The 24,620-nt window shown below is 42.0% G+C and overlaps 1 protein-coding gene across 1 annotated transcript in view; it reads right to left on the bottom strand.

The window, feature by feature from the left end:
• Positions 1–12,797: 12,797 nt before the first annotated feature.
• LOC140482310 (magnesium transporter NIPA2-like) overlaps positions 12,798–24,620 on the bottom strand; it is a 33,781-nt gene continuing 21,958 nt past the window's right edge. Inside the window, exons 4-6 of the mRNA XM_072579587.1 lie at positions 20,176–20,266; positions 15,919–16,079; positions 12,798–13,992 (exon numbers count right to left, since the gene is read on the bottom strand). Coding sequence (XP_072435688.1) covers positions 13,346–13,992; positions 15,919–16,079; positions 20,176–20,266 — 899 coding nt within the window. The 3' untranslated portion in view covers positions 12,798–13,345. The remainder of the gene's footprint in view (positions 13,993–15,918; positions 16,080–20,175; positions 20,267–24,620) is intronic.

Raw genomic sequence — 24,620 nt, 5'->3', positions numbered from 1 at the left:
TCCAGGGCCCGTTCTGTTCTTAGCTGCCTATACCTTATGTATGCTTCCCTTTTCCTCTTGACTAGTCGTACAATTTCTCCTGTCATCCACTCCTGAAGACAGGAGTGAATTTTGGCAAGAATTTCCAAACCTATTCAAAGGTTTGTGAAAATTGAAGAAAGATGATCCCATTACACTATGAAAATATAGTAAACCCATCTGCTGTACACTCTCAGAAAATTATTCATCCTTTGATCAAAAATGTAAAATCTGTGATTGAAAGCGAGTCCGTACTGCCAATAACAGAACCAACAGAATGATTTTCGGGGCTAGTAACTATCCTCAAGACAAATCGAGAGCAAGGATTGTGTGTGAATTTCATTCAGTTAAATAAAGGAGTAAGGAAATCCACCCTATTTTATCTGTCAATGATAGTTTGGTAAAATTGTAAAGATTTTCACAAAACTGCATGCCAACAAAATGTTCTAGCAGATCCCTTCAGCCCAAGAATCAGGATTGCTAACTATATGTATTACACCATTTGGCCTGTACTGCCAAAACTATTTGGGATTTCCTCTGCATGAGGGATTTGTAATGACTAGAGTCATGGAAGGGAAACAGGGAGCCATTTGCTATATTGGTGACATACTAGTGCAGGTTAAACAAGAGGATCAGGGATCTGTTAAAGACATTAGAACAACAGTTCTCAGCAGTTTCCTACTGGAAATCCCTTTCCCGTTGAATAATTGTTGGGAACCTCTTAAGCAAACTGTTGGGTTGGGACAGGGGAAGGAGACATGTAAGAGTGGGAGGGAGGGGACCCTGTAAGAGTAAGGATGTGGGATAGCTGCAGTAGCCATACCTGAATGTTATGTCATTTTGGTTACTCGCAAAGTTTGAAAAAGTCAAGATTTAAAGCTATTTTACAGCTGTTCACTGGATTAGAGCTCCACAATAGCCATTACTGCCTTGGACCTTGCGACGCCAAGATTTTATGTTGCAACACTTACACTGGGAAGACATACATTAAAAAAAATTAAATGAGAAATTTCAATTCTCTAGAACTATGATTATATTCCTAAGACACATTAGCTGCAAATAACAAGGCATTACGATGGATTCAATGAAAAGCATCAAGGGAAACCATCCATGAACTTCCAGCACTAAAGTGTGTAAATGATGTATAGTGTTTCTTTGGCTTGGTGAAGCAAGTGGGAAAGTTTATCCCTCCCTCATATTCAACCTATAAGAGAATGTTGTCCCAACTTAGGATCATTTATAAAAACTGAAAGAACTGAGGACGCTGTAAACCGAAAACTAAAACAAACATTATTGGAAACATTCTGCCTGCAAAAATGACTCCGAGCTTCCAGTGACCTACCAACTTGTTCCCTGGCCAATATCTCTTTCTTGAGTTTACTGCAGTGCTTCAGCAAAGCTCAGTGTAAGATGGAAGAACTGCACCTCATTTTCCACATGGTGACCCTGCAGCCTTCTGGTCTCAATATTGAGTTCAATAACTTTTTAGGGCTTGAACTCTCCTATGTCCAAGCCCCCAACCCCACACACTAGGCCTTGTGATTACATAGCCTGCTAGTACACACAACCCATTGTGAACCACTAATAGCTATTCACCCTCCTAGCTAGATCATTATCCACCCTTTCGTCTATCCACTGTTCTTCTCTCTCTTTGGGCTCTATTGTTACTTATCATTTATTCCTTATACCCTGCCTCCAGCATCCCCCCACCAACACTGACTTCTGTGTAAAAAACAACATTCTCCTAAGTACCATCAGTCTGATGAAGGGTCACTGAGCCTGAAATGTTAACTCTGATTTCTCTCCACAGATGCTGCCAGACCTGCTGAGTGTTTCCATCAATTGATGTGCTTGTTAGGTTCCTTTATCTTTGCTAGTTTGTTCCTTTCCTATATTGTTCCTCTCTTTTTTTCTTTACTTCAGGATAATAAATATTCACAATTCTGCCTTCTCTAGATATGGCTTTTATTTCTTTACCTCAAAATCAGTCATTTTGTTTTTGCAGTTTAAATCCTTTTGTTATCTAACCCCCCATGCTCTCCACCTTATCACTGACCCTCCCTTTTGTTCTTTTTATCACTGCTACCATTTTCTTTTCAGTTGTTCAAAGCCTATTAACTTCTAATTTACAAACAAAAAGAAAAGCTTTTTGTATTTCATCCACCGTATTTTGCTTCTATTAAATTGAAATGTTTTCTCAGCTCCAATGAAAGCTCAAAACCCAAAGTGCTGGCTCAAATTCTCTCTTCATAGATACTGCCAGGCCAGCCAAAGATTTTTAGAGTCTTTTTTAATTTATTTTACTGTAGTTAAACTTGGCAACCTTGTAACTAAAGTCCATAGCCAAACATAATAGTTTAATGAATACTCATGAAAAACCATGAGAAAGCATAGTGTTTATCTGCTAAGATTGAAATGGCTAATATTTATTCTCCTTCACTCCTTATCCATTTCTTGTCTTGAATTCATCATGCCTGAATTTTGTGGGTCAGGCTATTAGATTTGTCCAATTACATTTCAGTTCAGGTGCTTATAAGTGTGGGTAGAGCTAGAGATTCAAGTGTGTGGCTATCACACAGGCCTGATCACCTATCTCAGGGTCTAGTTGAGATTGAGAAACAAGGTCCTGGAGTTTCAGATGCAAGGTTCTGTGGATGGTCTGAAAGAGAAAGATTGACCTACTTTCTTATACCTCCTTTCTCTTGTTGCATAGATACTTTGATCTCTGAAGAATCAGGGACAAGGACCAATATCAGCTTTACAGATCAGCATCCAACAAACCTTGAGGAAAATAATATAACATGACCAGAAATACCTCTACCCATTTTAATTATGTGACCACACCTCCATTACATTTACCTTAAATGCCAATAGCTCATCTACCCTGAGAGGAAGCCTTAGAGAGCCTGAGACAAAATAAAAGGTTACAGACCTTATATTCTGCTCTTAGTTTCTGCGTGTTGCATCTAGGGAATAAATGTTCCTTGAGTAGAAATCAACAGGAATTTCAAACACACAGTCCTTCTGCTGTAGGCAGAATTTCTATTGTTGATGAAGTTATTTCCAGTTTATAGTCTTCGCTTTGATGCTGATGACTAATTACAGCTGGTGCCAATTAAGAGCAAGAAAGTGAAAAAAAACAGCTAAATTGTATGTGTTAAAGTATATTTATGCAACGCCTTTCTTATCTCTTGAGAATTTGCAAACACTTGACATAACAGAGGCTACACAGTGGTTTGATATTACATAAGCAGGTACAGAACTTACTTTACACACTGCAATCTCCCTGAACAGGGAATGTGATGCTGAGCTGGTTAGTGTGTTTTTAATGGTGAACTTTGAAGGAAAAATATCGGTAAGGACTGCAGAAGATCTATGTTTTTCACAGGCATTAAGTTACCAATTGTTTCTGAGTGAGGGAATTCAAACTATTGTGTTTGATTTCATAATCTAAGTCTGATGCTTCAGTACAATACCAAAAGATTGTTGTGTTATTAGACATAGATGTTTCAGATGACACACTGGGAATAATTCTTTTAGCAGTACTAGCATCAGCAATAGGAGCGGAGAACACAACTTACATTTCCTAAACAAAGAACAAAGAACAAAGAAACTTTACAGCCCAGGAACAGGCCCTTCAGCCCTCCAAATCTGAGCCAATCCAAATGTACTGTCTAAACCTGTCCGTCAATTCCTAACCATCTGTATCCCTCTGTTCCCCACCTACTCATGCATCTGTCCAGACGCATCTTAAATGAATCTACTGAGCCTGCCTCTATCACGGTGGGCAGCACGGTGGTAGTGGGCGGCACGGTGGCACAGTGGTTAGCACTGCTGCCTCACAGCGCCTGAGACCCGGGTTCATTCCCGCCTCAGGCGACTGACTGTGTGGAGTTTGCACGTTCTCCCCGTGTCTGCGTGGGTTTCCTCCGGGTGCTCCGGTTTCCTCCCACAGTCCAAAGATGTGCAGGCCAGGTGAATTGGCCATGCTAAATTGCCCATAGTGTTAGGTAAGGGGTAAATGTAGATGTAGGGGTATGGGTGGGCTACGCTTCGGCGGGGCGGTGTGGACTTGTTGGGCCGAAGGGCCTGTTTCCACACTGTAAGTAATCTAATCTAATCTAATCTAACCTCTGCTGGCAATGCATTCCAAACGCCCACCACCCTCTGTGTGAAGTACTTGCCACGTGTATCCTCCTTAAACGTTCCACCTCTCACCGTGAAAGCATGACCTCTCATTATTAAATCCTTCACCCTGGGAAAAAGCTTGACTCTATCCACCCTGTCTATACCCTTCATGATTTTGTAAACCTCAATCAGGTCCCCCCTCAATCAACTTTTTTCTAGTGAAAATAAACCTAACCAACTCAACCTCTCTTCATAGCTAGCACCTTCCATACCAGGCAACATCTTTGTAAACCTCTCTGCACCCTCTCCAAAGCGTCCACATTCTTTTGGCAATTTGGCAACCAGAACAGTACACAGTATGCTCAATGTGGCCAAACCAATGTCTTGTACAATTTTAACATGACTTGCCAGCTCTTATACTCAATACCCTGTCTAATGAAGGCAAGCATACTATATGCCTTTTTGACCACTCTATCCACCTGTGCAGCAACCTTCAGGATACAATGGACCTGCACTCCCAGATCTCTCTGCCCATCAACTTTTCCCAAGGCTCTTCCATTCATTGTATAATTCGCTCTAGAATTAGACTTGCCTAAATGCATCACCTCACATTTGTCTGGATTGAAAAGCATCTGCCACCTTTCCACCCAACTCGCCAGTCTATCTATATCCTCCTGTATTCTCTGACAGTCCCTTATGCTTTCTGCTACTCCACCAATCTTTGTGTCATCTGCAAACATGCTGATCATACCAACAGTGCCCTCTTCTAGATCATTCATGTATATTGCAAACCTTGGTGTTCTCTGATTTTGATAGGAGGAAGATTTTTGTGTCAACAATAGGAGTAGGTAAAGTGAAGTGAATTAAATGAACAAGAAAGAAACATCCTTTTCCACACATCACTTGGCACTTCACTTGGAGGTCGCCACTGATGATGTTACCTAGCCAGGTAATGAAACGTCTGGATATCAAACCTACAGCTCAGCGAGAAAACCTACACTCTAAACTTGGTACTTCATCAGGGCAATGTTTTTGAAAGATGCTCAGAAGATGTAACTTTTACCTGTGTGTTCAGGAGCCAAGAAGGATCAGCAATGAGTCACTTTTATTGACATATTTTATCTAGATCACAACATTGGAGGATTTCTGACTATGATTTTTGGACAACAATCATAAGGATAGGAACATAGGACAGCAGTGTGCTATTCAGCCCTGAAACCTGTTCATCCTTGCATTGGGATCATGGGTTTCTGTTCTTTCATGCAATATGATTATGACTGGCAGCATTTTGTTTCCCATTCCTAATTATCTTTGAGAGAGTGATGGCAAGCCATTGTCTTGAACTGTAGCAGTCCATGTAGTGTCAGGAATACTGACAATGTTAGGAAGAGATTTCCAGGACATTGACCTAAGGACAGTGATGGAATAGCAATATTTTTCAAGTTAGATGTTTTTTGGCATAAAAGGGAACCTTGCAGATGGTAGAGTTTGGATACACCTGCTGCCCTTGTCCTTCGAAGTGGGAGAAATCCTGGGTTTGAAAGGCACTGTTGAAGAAGATTTGACAATTTGCTGCAATATATCTTTTATGTGAAGCACATTGCTGCTACCTTGCACCAGTGTTGAAGGGAGTGAATGTTGAAGGTGGTCGATGGAATGACTGGATGGAACATTTTACCTTGATTGTCTTGAAATTATTGAGTGTTTTTGGAACCACATTCATCTAGGCAAGAGGACTATTCCATCAAACCTATGCCTTGTAGACAGTGAAATGGCTTTGGAAAGCTAAGAATTGAGTTACTCATCATAGAATTCCTAGCCTCTGACCAGCTGTTGTAGCTTCAGTTGATATTATTTATACATTGGTTTGGTTTAGTTTCTGGTAACTCCCGCCTCCCCCCTCGCCCCCCTCCACTTTGATGTTGGTGGTAGGGAATTGAATGGGAAAAAGTGAAAAAAGTGAGGACTGCAGATGCTGGAGATTAGAGCTGAAAATGTGTTGCTGGAAAAGCGCAGCAGGTCAGGCAGCATCCAAGGAGCAGGAGAATCGACGTTTCGGGCATGAGCCCTTCTTCAGGAATGAGGAGAGTGTCTTTGGAAGACCATCGCCGACAGATTCGCGGCCTCTGCGGGGTCCACGGCTATCGGGAACAACACCGTTTCTGCTGTTGCCACAGCCACTTCCGCCCCCTGGGTTGCCATCGCTGCAGCCACTTCCGCCCCCAGTGACATCACTCACCTGCACAACGACCATGCCACATGCGTCTCCGCCCCCACACCGATCTCCGTCACCACGCCTAACCCCACCCCCACGCCGATCTCCGTCACCATGCCTAACCCCCCCCCATGCCGATCTCCGTCCGCACACCTAACCCCACCACCACACCGATCTCCGTTCGCACACCTAACCCCGCCCCCACGCCAAACCCCACCCCGCCCCGATCTCTGGCCCCGCCCCAATTCCCACCCCCATGCCTAACCCCTCCCCCACTCCCAGCTCCAGCCCCACACCAGGTCCTGGCTCCCAGCCCTGCCGTATTTTCACCATCCCTCCAGACCTCCCCCTCTCTGAGGATGAAATATCAGCCCTGAGCAGAGGCCTCACCTTCATTCCCCTATGCCTCCACACTCTCTTCATTCCTGAAGAAGGGCTCATGCCCGAAACGTCGATTCTCCTGCTCCTTGGATGCTGCCTGACCTGCTGCACTTTTCCAGCAACACATTTTCAGCAATTTCATTGAATGTCAAGGGGTGTTGGTTGAATTCTCTCATGTTGAAGATGGTCATTACCTGGCATGTGTGGTGTAAATGTTACTTATCATTTGCTAGTCTAAGCCTGAATATTGTCCATTCCTTGCTCTGAATTGACACTGTCTGTTTCTGTGATTGAAGAATCACAAATTGTGCTGAACAATATGCAATTGTTATTGAACATCTGAACTTCTCACCCTATAATAGTTGTGAAGGACACTGTCATGAGAAACTTCTACAGAGGTGTCCTAGGATTGAGATGGTTAGCTTTTAACAACACAATGAACTTCTTTAGTGCTTAGTGCTTGATATGACTCCAACCAGTGGAGGGTTTCCATCCCTGATTCCCACTGACTTCAATTTTGATGGTGATCCTTCATACAACACTCAGTCAAATGCTGTCTTGATGACAATGTCAGTCACTCTCCCCTCCTCTCTTGGCCTAGGTTTGGGCCAATGCTATAATGAGTTCAATAGCCAAGAAGTTTTGATAGAACCCAAACTGAGTTTTACCTGAGCAGCTGTAGTATTGCTGGATAGCACTAGTGATGACACCTTTGTTGAGTAGACAGATGTAGCAGGAATTTTCTAGGTTGAATCTAAACTGCAGGCAGGACACAACTAGACACTTTTCAACATTGCTGCATAGTTGTCAGTGTAATTGTCATACTGCAACAGTCTGGCTAGGATCATAGTTCTGGTAAAGTTTTCAGTCCTACTGTTGGGATATTGCCAGGTCCCATTTTCAGCCATTTCTCAAGATCACTTGTAATGAATTGAATTGGTTAAGTACTGGAATCTGTGATGCTGGGAACTGCAGAAAGAGGTTATGATTGATCATCCATTCAGAAATTCTGGCTAAAAATGCATCAGCCTTGCATTTTCTATGGATGTACTTAGCTCTCCCATCACTATGAATAGAGATACTATTCTCAGGACAATTCCTTGTCAATTTTGAGGCAAGGCTTCATGTTTAAAAAATTGTGGAGAGTGGATCTTTTGGAATTCTGAAAAGATATCTGCAGTGTTACTAAAAGGACATGGGGCTTTTTTAAAAGACATCTGTTTGATTGCACATGGCATAAATTAATTGCTTGGATTGCTTTAAATTGTTCTAATCTGAATTCACAGGATGTGGGCATCACTGGCTAAGACAGCATTTATTACACATCCCTAATTGTCCTAAGGGCAATTAAGAGTCAACCACTGTGCTGTGGGTCTGGAGTCACATATAGGCCACACCAGATTAAGACTCTAGTGAACTAGATGGATTTTTCCAATAATTGTTTCACAATCATCATTAGAATCTTAACTTCTGATATTTACGGGATTCAAACTTCAGGATTAGAACCCAGATCTCCAGAACAATTCAAGAGTCTTAAGGTTAATAGTCTAGTGATAATATCATGAAGTCATTGCCTCCCAATTCACCACAAATTAATAGCTTTGTTGTTTATTAAATAAATCATTTTTAAAATTCCAAACCATTTTATCATAAAGCATTTAAATTTACGTTGTGTCAATTTTTTATGTTGTGTGAATAGGTTTAGAGAGAGAGAAAAAAGAACTTCTCCAAATTTAGGCATAACAATATTTGCACAATGCATTCCTCTGTTTAATTTCTTAACTGTCTACTACGATTGTTGACTAGATGGAGCAAGGCTGCAGATTTTGATATGCTCCATTTTTATGGGGTTATCTATTTCTGTCTATCACAAGCTGTTACTAATTAGTGTGCATGAAGTCCTGTGTCGTAGCTTCTTCAGGATAATCAATGCTGCTCCTGATATTCTCTCCTGCATCCTTTTTTGAAACGTAGTTGATCCATTGTGAGAGCTGTTCCAGGCCATGCCATTACAGATTCCTGCTGAACACAATTCTACTCCTCCTTTTGACTCACGGCACTTCAGGTTTGAGCTACACAATGCAAAGGCAGGTTATTCTCAGTGTGAAGCTATAATTTTGACTCCACAAGGACTGTGCAGCTGTCACTCATTTCAATCTTTGACAGGTCAATCAACGAGAACACTGTCCCCTCACCAGCTGCCACAACCTGAATCCAGCTGATATGCAATTATGGATTCAGTCAACTTAGTCAGAGTTAGCAAGACTGAGCCACATTTGCAGATGGAAATTGAAGTTCCACCAACCAGAATCCATTGCGAGCTTGCTAACTTCAAGTTACCTTTAAATCATGCTCAAAGTGGAAGAGCATTGGTTCATCAGTGCAGAAGGTTTGATGTGGTAATTAGTCATAAATACTACCAAGAGCCCATGAGGTCCAGAGTCAATTTTGAGAACTCCCAGAGAAATTCTTTCCTCCATGTATATAACTATGCTTCCATCTCTGGAGAATATAATCTACCAATAGAATAGGACATACCATAGAGTCATGGAGATGTACAGCATGAAAACAGACCATTCGGCCAACCAGATATTCCAACCCAATCTAGTCCCACCTGCCAGCACCCAGCCCATATCCCTCCAAACTCTTCCTGTTCATATACCCATCCAGATGTCTTTTAAACATTGCAACTTTCCCAGCCTCTACCACTTCCTCTGGCAAACCATTCCACACACGCACCACACTCTACATGAAAATGTTGCCCCTTAGGTCTTTTTTTACATCTTTCTCCTCTCACCCTAAAGCTATGTCCTCTGGTTCTGGGCTCCCCCAGGAAAAGACCTTGTCTATTTACTCTATCCATGCCCCTCAAGATTTTATAAACCTCTATAAAGGTCACCCCTGTCTCTGATGCTCCAGGGACAACAGCCCCAGCCTCCAACCCTGGCAACATCCCTGTAAATTTTTTCTGAACCCTTTCAAGTTTCACAACATCCTGCTGATAGGAAGGAGACCAGAATTGCACACAATATTCCAAAGTGGCCTTACCAACATCCTGTACAGCCACAACATGATGGTAACGTAGGTGTCTAGGATGTTGGCTGTATGATACAATTTAAAATGTCAGCCGATTGGTGGAATTATCTGAAGGATGGCATTCCCAATTTTAGCTCAAGCCAAATGATGTTAAATTCCAGGCTGCATGTGTTATAGTTGTACCTGATGCTCCAATTGATATCAGGTCATCCATTCCCTTATTTCTTTTAGACTTTTCAGCAGTACTTGGGGAAGAGAGGGCAGTGGGTGGAGATAACTGGTTACTCAGAGCCTTGGTGAGATTGTAGTGAATTCACTCTACCATCCAGGGTATTTAAGGTATGGCACACAAATCAACTGTGAAATTTAAATTACAATATCTTAGAGGTCTACATTAATGAATCCCTAATGATTTAAGAGATGATTGTTGGCCCAAATGATTAGTCTAACATTTATCTTGAAGTAAATATGTAGCAGATGAATTTTAACAATCAGTTCTGGAATTGACATTTGAGAGGAATGTGACTGCACTGGAAAAGGTGCAAATGAGTAATAAAATCAAGGATGCATGTGTTTTCAGACTGACTTTCCTGCTTCTTATGCAGGCAGTAGGCCATTCTAGGAATGCATCAATGAAGGAACATACTTTTGGTTTTCAAATGAGAGTCCATCAAATTCTTTTGTACTTTGTTTAGAGGCAGATTGTTCTGACTTTCCTCTGAGGTCTGTCTGTTGTCCCACATCTTTATACTCTAAGGAAAGCGAAGCAGAGAAAAAGCAATGAACGTCTGGATAGGCCACACGACATGTATTCCCTTTTCTTAAATTTTTTAAAAATTGTTCATTCATGAGATAAGGGCAGTGCCAGCTAAACCAACACTTACTGCCCATTCCTAATTGCCCAAAGGATAGTTAAAGTCAACCACATTGCTGTGGTTCTAGAGTCACGCATAGGCCCAACCAAGTAAAGATGGCAGGTTCCTTCCTTAAAGGACATTAGTGAACCAGATGGGTTTTCTACCAATCGACAATGGATTCATGGTCATCATTAGACTCTTTATTCCAGATTTTTATTGAATTCAAATGCTGCTATGGTGGGATTTGAACAAAGGTGCCCAGAACATTACCTGGGTATCCAGATTAACTGTTCAATAATAATACCACTAGGCCATTCAGGACCAATGAAAGGTTGTGACCTGAAATGTTGACTTCCCTGCTCCTCTAATGCTGCTTGACCTGCTGTGCCTTTTCCAGCTCCACACTTTACCAACTCATTATTAAGTTGTGCACTTGTCAAGATAATAACAGCTGTTGACTTATTGGAACAAATGTGTTCTGCCAATTAGGCTATAACAGAAACAGTCTGTCAAAACAGTTTGAAAACAAGAAAAACCAGGCAACAGCTAAAACAGTAGAAGACCAAGTGGCAAGGAATAGCTTCTGCATTCGATACCGAAAGAGAATGTTGAACGTGTATTGTCAGTATATTGATTGTAAGCAGAAATGAATGCAAACAAATTAATTTCAATTTGAATTTTTTGCTTCAAACCCCTAGCCCAATGTGAAATGGACTTAAAGTCTCAAATCAATTTCTACTTGGCTTGGACACTATATTGCACAAAACTGACCATTGCTCATTGACAATCAAGCTTGGAGACACCAATGGTTGAATCGCCGAGGATATGAAAATGCCATATTGGAACAGGTCTCAATTAAGTTCATTGGTCATAGAATTCCCACAGTGTGGAAACAGACTATTTGGACCAACAAGTTGAGACTGACGTTCTGAATAGCATCCCACCCAGACCCATCCCCCTACCATATCTCTAATTCTGCAAACATTTGATGCTAAATTTAGTACCCAAAATTAAATAAAAACTGGCTTAATAACCTAACTCAAGATTAGAGTGGTGCTGGAATAGCACAGCAGGGCAGGCAGCATCCTAGGAGCAGGAAAATCGACATTTCGGGTAAAAGCCCTTCATCAGGACCAATCATAAGGATTTCTGATGAAGGACTTTTGTGTGAAACGTCGATTTTCCTGCTCCTTGGATGCAGCCTGACCTGCTGTGCTTTTTCAGCACCACTCTGATCTAAACTCTGGTTTCCAGCATCTGCAGTCATAGAATCATAGAGATGTACAACATGGAAACAGACCCTTCGGTCCAACCTGTTTATGCTGACCAGATATCCCAACCCAATCTAGTCCCACCTGCCAGCACCTGGCCCATATCCCTCCAAACCCTTCCTATTCATATACCCATCCAAATGCCTCTTAAATTGTACCAGCCTCCACCACATCCTCTGGCAGCTCATTCCAAACACATACCACCCTCTGTGAGAAAAAGTTGCCCCTTAGGTCTTTTATATCTTTCCCCTCCCACCTTAAACCTATGCCCTGTAGTTCTGGACTCCCCGACCCCAGGGAAAAGACTTTGTCTATTTACCCTATCCATGCCTCTCAATTTTGTAAACCTCTAGAAGGTCACCCCTCAGCCTCCGACCCTCCAGGGAAAACAGCCCCAGCCTACTCAGCCTCTCCCTGTAGCTCAAATCCTCCAACCCTGGCAACATTCTTGTAAATCTTTTCTGAACCCTTTCAAGTTTCACAACATCTTTCCGATAGGAAGGGGAGTCCACACTTTTGCCTGAATACCCTGACGGCTATTCTTGACCTAATAAATGCTAAACAAATAGTTTTCACATCAGAATAAGGCATAATTAGCTAGATCTCTATTTCTGAATGAAAACAAAAGGGCAAAAATTAAAATACTCCTAATAAAAAAAAGACTTTGCTAATTTTGATCGTGCAATAGTATACACATGAGATTGTTCACAATACAATTACTAATATAGTTTCAATTTATATGATACATCTGTAAGAGCTAGAATGTTCAAACATTTTAAAGGAATATCACTTTTATAAGTAGATGTTTGTATCTCAAAAATGAGAGAAAGTCTTTATTTATAAAAAAAATTGTGAAATTACACAAACTCAGATTGTGATTCAATGCAACCCATTCAGAATGTTGTGCTTTCATTACAAAATCGACAAATATCAATGTCAAATGCCATACAGTGATCAAATGCAAAGATTTAGTTTATTTAAAAAAATGTGCATTCAGAGTTTTAAAAAGCCAGATACTTACAGTACAATTATCTTAACAGCTACCTTGCATTCTGGATTTTAATCATTATATTGCCATGCAAGAGTTCACTTTGACTGTACAGACCAACAAACACTAGAATCACATTATCTGAAGAACAAGTATTTACATTTTGCATCAGTTCCTGTTGTGTAAATCCTGAAGTAAACATCTCACACTGAAAGAAAGCTATTACTCAAATCAAATATGGCCAAATTCAAGTTATCTGAACTTGAGCACATTTGTTAGGATTTTTGGAAAACTCACTTTTTTAGTGCAAAAACAATCCTGAAATCAAAAATAGACTGTACATCCTATAAGTGAACACCAAAGATAATGATTCTAATTTAATAGCAATCTATAGATAATGGTATTCTTTGATGGGATACAAATTAATTCCTCAGGATACTGTGCATTGTTATTATAGGAGAGAACACTCTCTGAAACCAACATTTCTTCTGTTAAAGAAGAGATTCATTTCACCATCATAAATGGCAGATGGGCTATCCGTATTGTCCAGTAATGCATGGTGGTCGTCCTGACCAAATCCATTTGTTTCTGTGTTTGCATTCTTTTTAATAAGAGATATTAATTGTTCCCATGTGAATTGTACATCCTTAAAAGCATGAAGTAAAAAGATGCCCAAGATTATGGTACAGAATCCATTTATAATCCCAATGACATCCTTAATTTCCACATTATTCCATTCTTTGAAAAGGATAACTGAGCAAATTATGACAATAGTAGTGAACAATACGTAGTAAATAGGGGTCACTATAGCAGTGTTAAAGGTATCAAGAGCTTTGTTTAGATAATTAATTTGTGTGCTGATGGATATGATCAAAGTACCAAGTAGAATCCAGCTCAGTGGTTTGTTGATGACTGGTTTCTTTTCAAGCAGTTCCTTTATGGCAATACCCAGTCCCTTCACAGATGATACAGAAAAAGCTCCGATCAATGAACAAATGGAGATATAGACCAGTATATTAGTTGGTCCTAGTTTGGGAGCAACTAAGATAATCAGCACCACAGAGACTATGATTATTATGCTGGCAAATGCAAGGAAGCCTGAAAAGAGATAAAACATAAAAGGTAAAATTATAAACTTAAATTTTGCATCGATGATGTGTAATTTTGTTATATATTTGTGTCTGACTTTGATTTCATTGGTAAATCATAGAAGTATCCAAAACATTTTACATTCAGTAGTGTCCACAGATCAGGCAGAGCTGTAACAATAGGTTTACCTGGTCATTAAATAGATAGCACAGTTTTTTCTTCATTTGCCCTCTCTAATCTTGCCAAATGTGAGTGAAGTACCTAGTTAGCCAAGGCCCAATATGAATGGTTTCATTTCTCTAGATGAAAAAGGCACAATCTCGCTTAATTTTCTTGGGATGAAGCAATTGGACTCTGTCTCAATTAGAACTGGTTCACGTTCTGTCACTTGCAGAAATTAGCTCATCGAGCTATGATGCACAGCTTCCTGAAGCCTATTTGTTCTGATAAAACGTGCAAATTCATTTTGTTTAAAACATGACACTTAATCCAAACTTATGAGGATTCCCTGCTAATGTGGCCGACAGGGCCCTGAGCGGTGTTTGACTCATCGCGTGCACTTCTTCCCTCACCCTTTACCTTTCCTCCAACAATGCTAAGGTCCCTCGTGTCCTCATTTACCATCCACCATCCTCCACATCCAAAGGATTGTAAGTCGTCATTTTCTATCACTTTGAATGGGATAAAACAAAAAACAGATGTGTTCCTCTCCTGTCCATTGTCAGCGTTCTGCACTGACAATTCCCTCTGGGAAATTCTGTACACTCCTCTTCTATTCCCAATATCTCATCACACCCATGACACGTTCTCATGCAGTCACAAAAGGTTAATGCTCAAGTAAGCCTTCTCTATCCAAGGGCCCAGACATATCTTCAGGTGAGGCAGTGATTTACCTATTCTTCATTTAATTTAGTCTAAAAGATGGACTGTTCTACACTAGGGAGACAAACACAGGAGGGGTGATTGCTTTGCAGTATAACCATGCTCCATCTGCAAGACAACCCCAGTTTCCATTTGCCTGCCACTTCAATTCACCACCACATTCCCAAGCCAACATTTCTGTCACAGGTATGTTGCCATGTTACAGGAGAGCCTCAGTGCAAGCTTGAAGAACAACATCTCATTTTCCGCTTGGGAATCCTGCAGCCTCTAGGACTCAACATCTAATTCAATAACCGTGGAGCCTGATTCCATCCTTCCATGTTTTTACCCACTCCACACCCACTCCTTTATGAAATGGGTTGCTCTTTGCACAGTGTCCCATTCCCATGTACTCCTCAGCTCATTATCATATATTTCGCATTCAGCACACCTAACCAATTTTCTCACTCTTATGACTTATTCAGCTTTTCTTCTGTCCTGCCCTGCTATCCATAATCTTTTGTTTACCTACCCCCTTTCATATCTCTCTCTGGGCTCTGTCTCCACCTATCTGCTCACCCCTCTCCTTGCACCACTATCCCTCCACTCAACTTCCCCAATTTCACCTTCAGCATAAATACCACATTTTCCTAGTTACTAACAGTTCTGGTGAGTCACCAGACTCAAAATATAAACTCTCTGTTTCTTCCCACACATGCTGAGTTTCTCCAGCAATTTGTTTCATATCTCCAGCATTCACAGTTTTTTTTGTTTCATTTTATGGCAGAGACATGGCAGGCTTCTTGTGCCGTAACAATTCTATGTATTCTGTGAAGTTACACAGGCTTCAGGACAACTGCACTAAAAGGTACAAACACAAGTAAATATTATTTGCCAATTCTCAAGATCTTTACTCCCAATGAGGGTACAAAGTTAGTTCTAAACTACAAAAATGGTCCGTTCAAATATTCTTGCAGTGTCAATTAGAAATGAGTAGGTTTAAGGGTCTTCACTACTTCAAATATAATTTCTTAATGTACAAAAATACCACATTACAGTACTTCTAAACCATACCGGTCTCTTTCAGCTTTTCTTCCATCTCATGCAAAGAATTGATTCCTTCCTCTTCTGGTGAATGGATCACAATTATTGTTGATCCTACAATGCTCAGAATACACCCTAACTTGCCATGAATGTTCAGACGCTCATTTAAAATATATGATGAAAGAATGGCACTGTGAATTACAAAAATGGAAAATTGTCAGGACATTGCTGTATAAGTATTTAAACATTAGAGAGTTCTATACCGTTCATATGAATGCACACTACAAATCCAATTTTTGGGTAGTTTAGAATTTTGTGTTTAGGTGTCGGGAACAACAGGTCAGATGCAGTGCAGATTAGGTATACCACTATTTTAACATGCTACATTAATTTGGCCTACCTGCACTTTTGTAACATCCTCATTTAACTTGTGAAAATTTTTGTCATATTTACTACCAACTAGTGCTGAGCTATAAATAATTTTATACTTTAAATTCACTCATTACAATGAATAAGTTCACCTACTTGTGAAGTTCCTCAGTAATGCAGTGAACCAAAGATTGGTTAAAGTTTTAACATTTTTGGCAAGGATCCATTCAATGTTATGGGATAAACAGGTCCTGAAACAGCACAGTAAAACTCTGATTCTGTTGTAGGGCCACATCAATATATTGTGGTAAAGCAGGAGCCAACTTGCAGGGAGGTTGTGGAAGGATGTAGCCAAGGAGAAGGCTTTATCTTACATTTGGCCAACAAAACAATTTTTCTGCAGGAAATCCAAAGATGTGCAAGTTGGGTCAATTGGCCATGCTACATTGCCCATAGTGTTAGGTGCATTAGTCAGGGGTAAATATGGGGAATGGGTCTAGGTGGATTACTGAGGGTCGGTGTGCCCTTATTGGGCCAAAGGGCCTGGTTCCATATTGTAGGGAATCTAATCTAATAAAAAAGACAATCACTAGGCATTGGGAAGTCATGTTGCGAATGTACAGGACATTGGTTAGGCCACTTCTGGAATATTGCATGCAATTCCAGTCTCCCTACTATAGGAAGGATGTTGTGAAATTTTAAAGGGTTCAGAAAAGATTTACAAGGATGTTGCCAGAGTTGGAGGATTTGAGGTATAGGAAGAGACTGAATAGGCTAGGTGTTTTCTCCCAGGAACAGAGGCCGAGAGGTTGTAGAGGTTTATAAAATCATGAGGGGCTTTTCCCCAGAGTGGGGAATCCAGAACTGGAGGGCATAGGTTTAGAGTGAGGAGGGAAAGATTTAAAAAGGGACCTAAGGGGCAACTTTTTCACACTGGGTGGTGCATGTATGGAATGAGCTGCCAGAGGAAGTGGAGGAGGCTGGTACAATTACAGCATTTAAAAGGCATTTGGATGAGTACATGAATAGGAAGGATTTACAGGGACATGGGCCAAGAGCTGGCAATAGAACTAGATTAGGTTAGGATGTCTGGTCAGCCTGGACAAGTTGGACCAAAGGGTCTGTTTCCATGCTGTACGTTTCTATGACGATGACTATGACACTGGTTTGCCAATTTTACATTCAATTTCATGGAATGGGATATGTTGCACCATAAAAAATTGATCTGATGCACATCTTATGATCCCATTCTGCATTGCTTTAAAGACAGATTTTTGTCAGACAAGATGATAAAGAGTCATGAAAACAAAGTCATTGGATGAAGTTAAGATACTCAGCGAAGGGCTTTTGCCCAAAATGTCAATTTTCTTGCTTCTCGGATGCTGCCTGACCTGCTGTGCTTTTCCAGCACCACCCTAATCTAGACCATCAATCTTATGTCAGTCTCGCATTCAAAGGGTAGTGTACCTACTTCTCTTCTTGTGTTTTTATCTCATGATCATCTGCCCATTTTTGCAGTAACTTTTTGGACCCCGTACTGCCCGGTTCTACCTCCTTCCCAAGATCCACAAGCCTGATCGCCCTGGCCGACCCATTGTCTCAGCATGCTCCTGCCCCACTGAACTCATCTCTACCTATCTCGACACTGTCCTATCCTCCCTAGTCCAGGAACTCCCCACATACGTTCGAGACACCACCCATGCCCTCCACCTCCTCCAAGATTTCTGTTTCCCTGGCCCCCAGCGCCTCATCTTCACCATGGATATCCAATCCCTCTACACCTCCATCCGCCATGACCAGGGCCTCCAAGCCCTCCGTTTTTTTCCTCTCCAGACGTCCCCAACAGTACCCTTCCACCGACACTCTCATTCGTTTGGCCAAACTGGTCCTCACCCTTAACAATTTCTCCTTTGAATCCTCCCACTTCCTCCAGACCAAAGGGATAGCCATGGGCACACGTATGGGCCCCAGTTATGCCTGTCTCTTTGTTAGCTACGTAGAGCAGTTGATCTTCCGTAATTACACCGGCACCACTCCCTACCTCTTCCTCCGCTACATTGATGACTGCATTGGTGCCACCTCCTGCTCCCGCGAGGAGGTTGAGCAATTCATCAACTTCACCAACACATTCCACCCTGACCTTAAATTTACCTGGACTATTTCTGACACCTCCCTCCCCTTCCTGGACCTCTCCATCTCCATTAATGATAACGGACTTGACACTGACATTTTTTACAAACCCACCGACTCCCACAGCTACCTGGATTACACCTCTTCCCACCCTACCTCTTGCAAAAATGCCATCCCGTATTCCCAATTCCTCCGCCTCCGCCGGATCTGCTCCCAGGAGGACCAGTTCCACCACAGAACACACCAGATGGCCTCCTCCTTTAGAGACCGCAATTTCCCTTCCCACGTGGTTAAAGATGCCCTCCAACGCATCTAGTCTACATCCCGCACCTCCGCCCTCGGACCCCACCCCTCCAACTGTAACAAGGACAGAACGCCCCTGGTGCTCACCTTCCACCAGACCAACCTTCGCATAAACCAAATCATCCGCCGACATTTCCGCCACCTCCAAACAGACCCCACTACCAGGGATATATTTCCCTCCCCACCCCTTTCCGCCTTCCGCAAAGACCGTTCCCTCCACGACTACCTGGTCAGGTCCACGCCCCCAAACAACCCACCCTCCAATCCTGGCACTTTCCCCTGCAACCGCAGGAACTGTAAAACCTGCGCCCACACCTCCTCCCTCACCTCTCTCCAAGGCCCTAAAAGGAACCTTCCACATCCACTAATGTATTTTATCCGTTGCTCCCGATGCGGTCTCCTCTACATTGGGGAGACTGGGCGCCTCCTAGCAGAGCGCTTTAGGGAACATCTCCGGGACACCCCCACCAATCAACCACACCACCCCGTGGCCCAACATTTCAACTCCCCCTCCCACTCTGCCAAGGACATGGAGGTCCTGGGCCTCCTTCACCGCTGCTCCCTCACCACCAGACGCCTGGAGGAAGAATGCCTCATCTTCCGCCTCAGAACACTTCAACCCCAGGGCATCAATGTGGACTTCAACAGTTTCCTCATTTCCCCTTCCCCCACCTCACCCTAGTTCTAAACTCACAGCTCAGTAACTGTCCCCATGACTTGTCCGGACTTGTCCTACCTGCCTATCTCCTATTCCGCCTATCCACTCCACCCTCTCCTCCTTGACCTATCACCTTCATCCCCTCCCCCACTCACCCATTGTACTCTATGCTACTTTCTCCCCACCCCCACCCTCCTCTAGCTTATCTCTCCACGCTTCAGGCTCACTGTCTTTATTCCTGATGAAGGGCTTTTGCCCGAAACGTCGATTTCGAAGCTACTTGGATGCTGCCTGAACTGCTGTGCTCTTCCAGCACCACTAATCCAGAATCTGGTTTCCAGCATCTGCAGTCATTGTTTTTACCTGGTTAGAAAATAGGTCAAGTAAATAACTGCTATACTTGTCATACTTTAACTGCAGGGAAATGGAGTTCGACAGAGAAAAACAGTGTCCAATTTTCATAAGGATTAATTTCTACTAAGAAATTTAATACAATAGTATGGCTCTATAACAATCATCAGCAAGGATCAGAACAGGACAGTTGGTTATTTAGGTTACCGTACATAATTTGATTGCCTGCAATTAACTCATGTAAAAGCTATCCCCCTTCTCTTCTGCAGACATTACCTTAACCTGGAGTGTAGCCCCACTGTTGTAAACATATCAAGGTGACTGATAGCAAGATGGTTTAATGAGCTGAAACTGCCAAGTGTTGGCTGGCTATTCACTAAACATCATAACCTGATCCGATTGAGCCTCATTTACAACCACAAAAATGTGCTTTGTTTTTAAACAGTATTCCAACTGTTGCATTAATAAAAACATACCTTATAAGAACACTTAGCCCACCCAATGGTGTAACCAGTGTAGCAGGTGCAAAAGCATAGGCAGCAAAGTTAGCAGCTTCCCCAGCACCCACTGTAAAACAAAATACAATTTGGTGTAAGTTTAGACTCAAGGAATTATGCAAACTAAGGTTGCAAATTTTGTTTCTTACTGTGCTCTATTCTTTATCTAAACTTGTTGCAAATTCAAAAATGTTCAATCTTCTGAACCATCTCAAATGATATTACTTTTATGGGAGATACATATTAGATTACTTACAGTGTGGAAACAGGCCCTTCGGCCCAACAAGTCCACACCGACCCGCTGAAGCGCAACCCACCCAGACCCATTCCCCTACATTTACCTCTGCACCGAACACTACAGGCAATTTAGCATGGCCAATTTACCTAACCTACACATCTTTGGACTGTGGGAGGAAACCGGAGCACCCAGAGGAAACCCATGCAGACATGGGTAGAATGTGCAAACTCCACACAGTCAGTCGCCTGAGGCAGGAATTGAACTCAGGTCTCAGGCGCTGTGAAGCAGTAGTGCTAACCACTGTGCCACCGTGCTGCCCATATGGAGCTTGTTCAGGCATGCTGCTGTGCTCCAGTGAAGCTCAGTGCAAGCTGGAAGAGCAACACCTCATTTTCTGCTTGGGAACTCTAAAGCCTTCTGGACTCTACAGAGTTCAACAACTATAGGGCCTGAGGCATCTTCTCCCATATCCTTACTCCATCCACCACAGACCAGGCTTTATCATCATAATGGTCTGCTATTATAGACAACCTATTGTTAGCCACTATTAGTTTCTATTAGCAGCCATTCATTCTCCTGGTCTGATTGTTAGCCACTCCTTTGTCTGTCCAACTGTTCTTTTGGCTGTATTTCGACCTATAATTTACTCCTTACTCACTCCCCTACCATATTATCGTCTGCATATAAATCAGTTCTGCATATAAATCACTTTTTCCTTGCTATCAGTTCTGTGGAAGGGTCACTGGATCCAAAACATTAACTCTGATTTCTCTTCATAGATGCTGTCAGGCTTGCTGAGCTTTTCCAGCATATTCTGTTTTTGATACATATTAAGCTTGTTGCCTGTAGGCCTTTAGAGCTACATTCACAGGACAGACCTGAAAGGACTACAAGTTGGACAGTACTAATTGACAGTCAGTTAACTGGTAGTGAAAACATGACTTTGACTTTGGAACAGAGACCCAAAGAAGAATACTCAGAAGGAGATTTATTTTGCATTTATATATGGGGTTATGTAGAGGCAAGCAAAATCATGATGAGTTTTGATTGAGTGGCAGAAGGACCGGTAACCAGAGGACACAGATTAGAGACAATGTAAAAGAACCAGAGGTAAAATGAAGTCAATAAAGTTTTCGCACCAAGTAGTGATCCAGAATGCATTGCCAAAAAGATAGAAGCATACTCAGTAATTTTCAGAGGGGAATTGAATAAATGCTTGAAGGGAGAAGTTTACAGGTTTAATTCTGTCCAGATAAATGTCCAGTGCAACGTTAATATTATCAGACATCCCAGAGAGAAGCATTACAGGGTTTCTATTCATTTTCTACCTGATGGGCAAGACCCTCAACTCACTAAATTGATAACTCAACTGATTGATTCCCTTGCTATGACAATAAAACAGATGTTTTCAAAGAAAATGGACTTTTTTTATTTATATGTTTCCATGACTTTTCTCCAGTGTCACTCAGAGCAATGTCTCGCAAAATAATTTTCGGCTAGAGACTAAGTGATTCTGGAGGGTTGGAACCACAATCTGGGCAAGGAATATTATTTATACCAGGTTTTGCACTTTAAAAGTAACTCTTGCAATTGATTTTGAATTCTGCAGCGGTTTCTTAAAACCTTGCAGTTATGTGGCCACTCTTCTGTCAAACATTTCACACACAATAACAGAAGTTGAAACTTCCAGAAGAACATCACTAGATGGTACCGCAACATTCTGCAAGACAAAATAGCAAAAGTGGCTCAGCTTACTACTGATACAAAGCTGTGATCTGAACAGCTTACACCGGGTCTTTGATAAGAACCAGAAGTCAAGTGCAAAAAGAGAATTGTTTTTGGGACTCCTGGCAATTTTGCAGGGTGAATAGACCTTAACAATTGGGTTGTACTGGATTAGTGGTGCTGGAAGAGCACAGCAGTTCAGGCAGCATCCAAGTAGCTTCGAAATTGACGTTTCGGGCAAAAGCTCTTCATCAGGAATAAAGCTTCGATTTCGAAGCTACTTGGATGCTGCCTGAACTGCTGTGCTCTTCCAGCACCACTAATCCAGAATCTGGTTTCCAGCATCTGCAGTCATTGTTTTTACCAAATTGGGTTGTACTCCCTTCTGTATACTAGGTCAAAGGATAACCTACAGGAGGTAATAAAGGATGGATAAGAGAGAAATTATTTTGTTTGGTTGTGGGAGTCCAAGGAGACATTCCTTCAAAAACCACAATAGAATTTCAAGGACGATTTCGTTAATCTCCTAGCTACACAAAACGTGTAGCAGAAATGTGGAGCATTCCTTCCCAAAACACTGTTCAGGGTAGACCAGCTGAAAATGTTGTAACTGAATTGTGTAGATTTTTGTTAAGAATGGGTTAAGAAATTAAAGTGGGTGGATATCATTGAGGTATAGAGGATCTCACTGAATACCAGAAGATATGTCCACTCATGTTCCTAGTATATTATCACATCACAAGTAGTAAAATCTGGAAGACAGTCACACTCCAAGTTTCAGGATACACAGAACAAATGGATTGAGGTTTTTAGAAAACCTTTACAATTCCTTTAGAAAGTTTCTCAGCAAGAGGTAGTTTCATGCTGCTAAACGAATAACTTTCCATTGTAGATTAAAGAAAGTTGACAGTGTGCAAGTGCCAGATCATAACACCATAAGGTGCAGTATTTTGTGGAGGAATAACACAGTGTTATTTCCTGGGTCTGTAGATTGTGAAGGAGCAAAAATGGCCTTTGCAGTGATATATACTTCTTGTCAGATGTGGGAGTTTAAAGAGAGTTTAAGGGTTACTGCTGATTATATCTGTCATAAATGCTGTTGGATGTGAATCTTATTAGATCAAGTGAATTGGTTGGAGAGACAGATAGAAACGATGAGGAATTTGCAACAGCAACAGTATGTGATGGATGGCAGTTATAGGAAAGGGGGAAAGTCTCAGATACACAGTCACATAGATGAGTTAACTCCAGGAAGGGGAAAGAGAGGTTGGCACCTAGGGCAGGAGTCTTTTGTGGAAATACCCATTTCAAAGAAATATGCTGTTTTGGAAAATGTAGGGGGTGATGGATTCTCAGGTGAACGTAGCCCGAGCAGCCAAGTTTCTGGTATTGAGACTGGCTCTAATGCAACGAGGGGTACGTCGGCTTTCAAGAGATCAATTGTGTTGGGGGATTCTGTAGTCCGAGGTACAGACAGACATTTCTGTGGCCAGAGAAAAAGCAGAATGGTGTGTTGTTTCCCTGGTGCCAGGATCAAGTAGGTCTCACAGGGTGCAGAATGTTCTCACAGGGGAAGGGGGCCAGCAAGAGATTAGTGTCCACATTGGAACCAACGATAAAAGGAAGAGAAAAAGTTGAGATTCTGAAGGGAGATTAGAGAGTTAGGCAGAAATTTAAAAAGGAGGTCCTCAAGGTTAGTAATATCTGTATTACTCCCAGTGCTATGAGCTAGCGAGATCAGGAATAGGAGGATAGAGCAGATGAATGCATGGCTGAGAAGCTGGTGTATGGGAGAAGGATTCACATTTTTGGATCATTGGAATCTCTTTTGGGGTAGAAGTGATCTGTTCAAGAAGGACGGATTGCACCTAAATTGGAAGGGGACTAATATACTGGCAGGGAGATTTGCTAGAACTGCTTGGGATGATTTAAACTGGTAAGGTGGGGAGCGCGGGCTATGGGGGGCCCAGGGAGATAGTGAGGAAAGAGATCAATCTGAGACTGGTACAGTTGAGGAAGGACGGATGGACGGACGGACGTCAGGAACAAGGGACTGGGATATCATAGCAATTACAGAAACATGGCTCAGGGATGGGCAAGACTGGCAGCTTAATGTCCCAGGATACAAATGGTACAGGAAGGATAGAAAGGGGGGGCAAAAGAGGGGGGGGGGGGGGGGGGGAGTGGCATTTTTGATAAGGGATAGCATTACAGCTGTGCTGAGGCAGGATATTCCCGGAAATACATTACCTTATTGTGATTGTACTATAGACCCCCTAATAGTCAGAGGGAAATTGAGAAACAAACTTGTAAGAAAATCTCAGATATCTGCAAGAATAATAGGGTTGTTATGGTAGGGGATTTTAACTTTCCAAACATCGACTGGGACGACCATCATGTTAAAGGTTTAGATGGAGAGTGCGTACAAGACAATTTTCTGATTCAGTATGTGGATGTACCT

This window comes from Chiloscyllium punctatum, chromosome 1 (assembly GCF_047496795.1).
Source record: "Chiloscyllium punctatum isolate Juve2018m chromosome 1, sChiPun1.3, whole genome shotgun sequence".
Taxonomy (NCBI): Eukaryota; Metazoa; Chordata; class Chondrichthyes; order Orectolobiformes; family Hemiscylliidae; genus Chiloscyllium; species Chiloscyllium punctatum.
The sequence above is the reverse complement of the archived record's forward strand: the minus strand, read 5'-3'. Positions and strand labels throughout refer to the sequence as shown.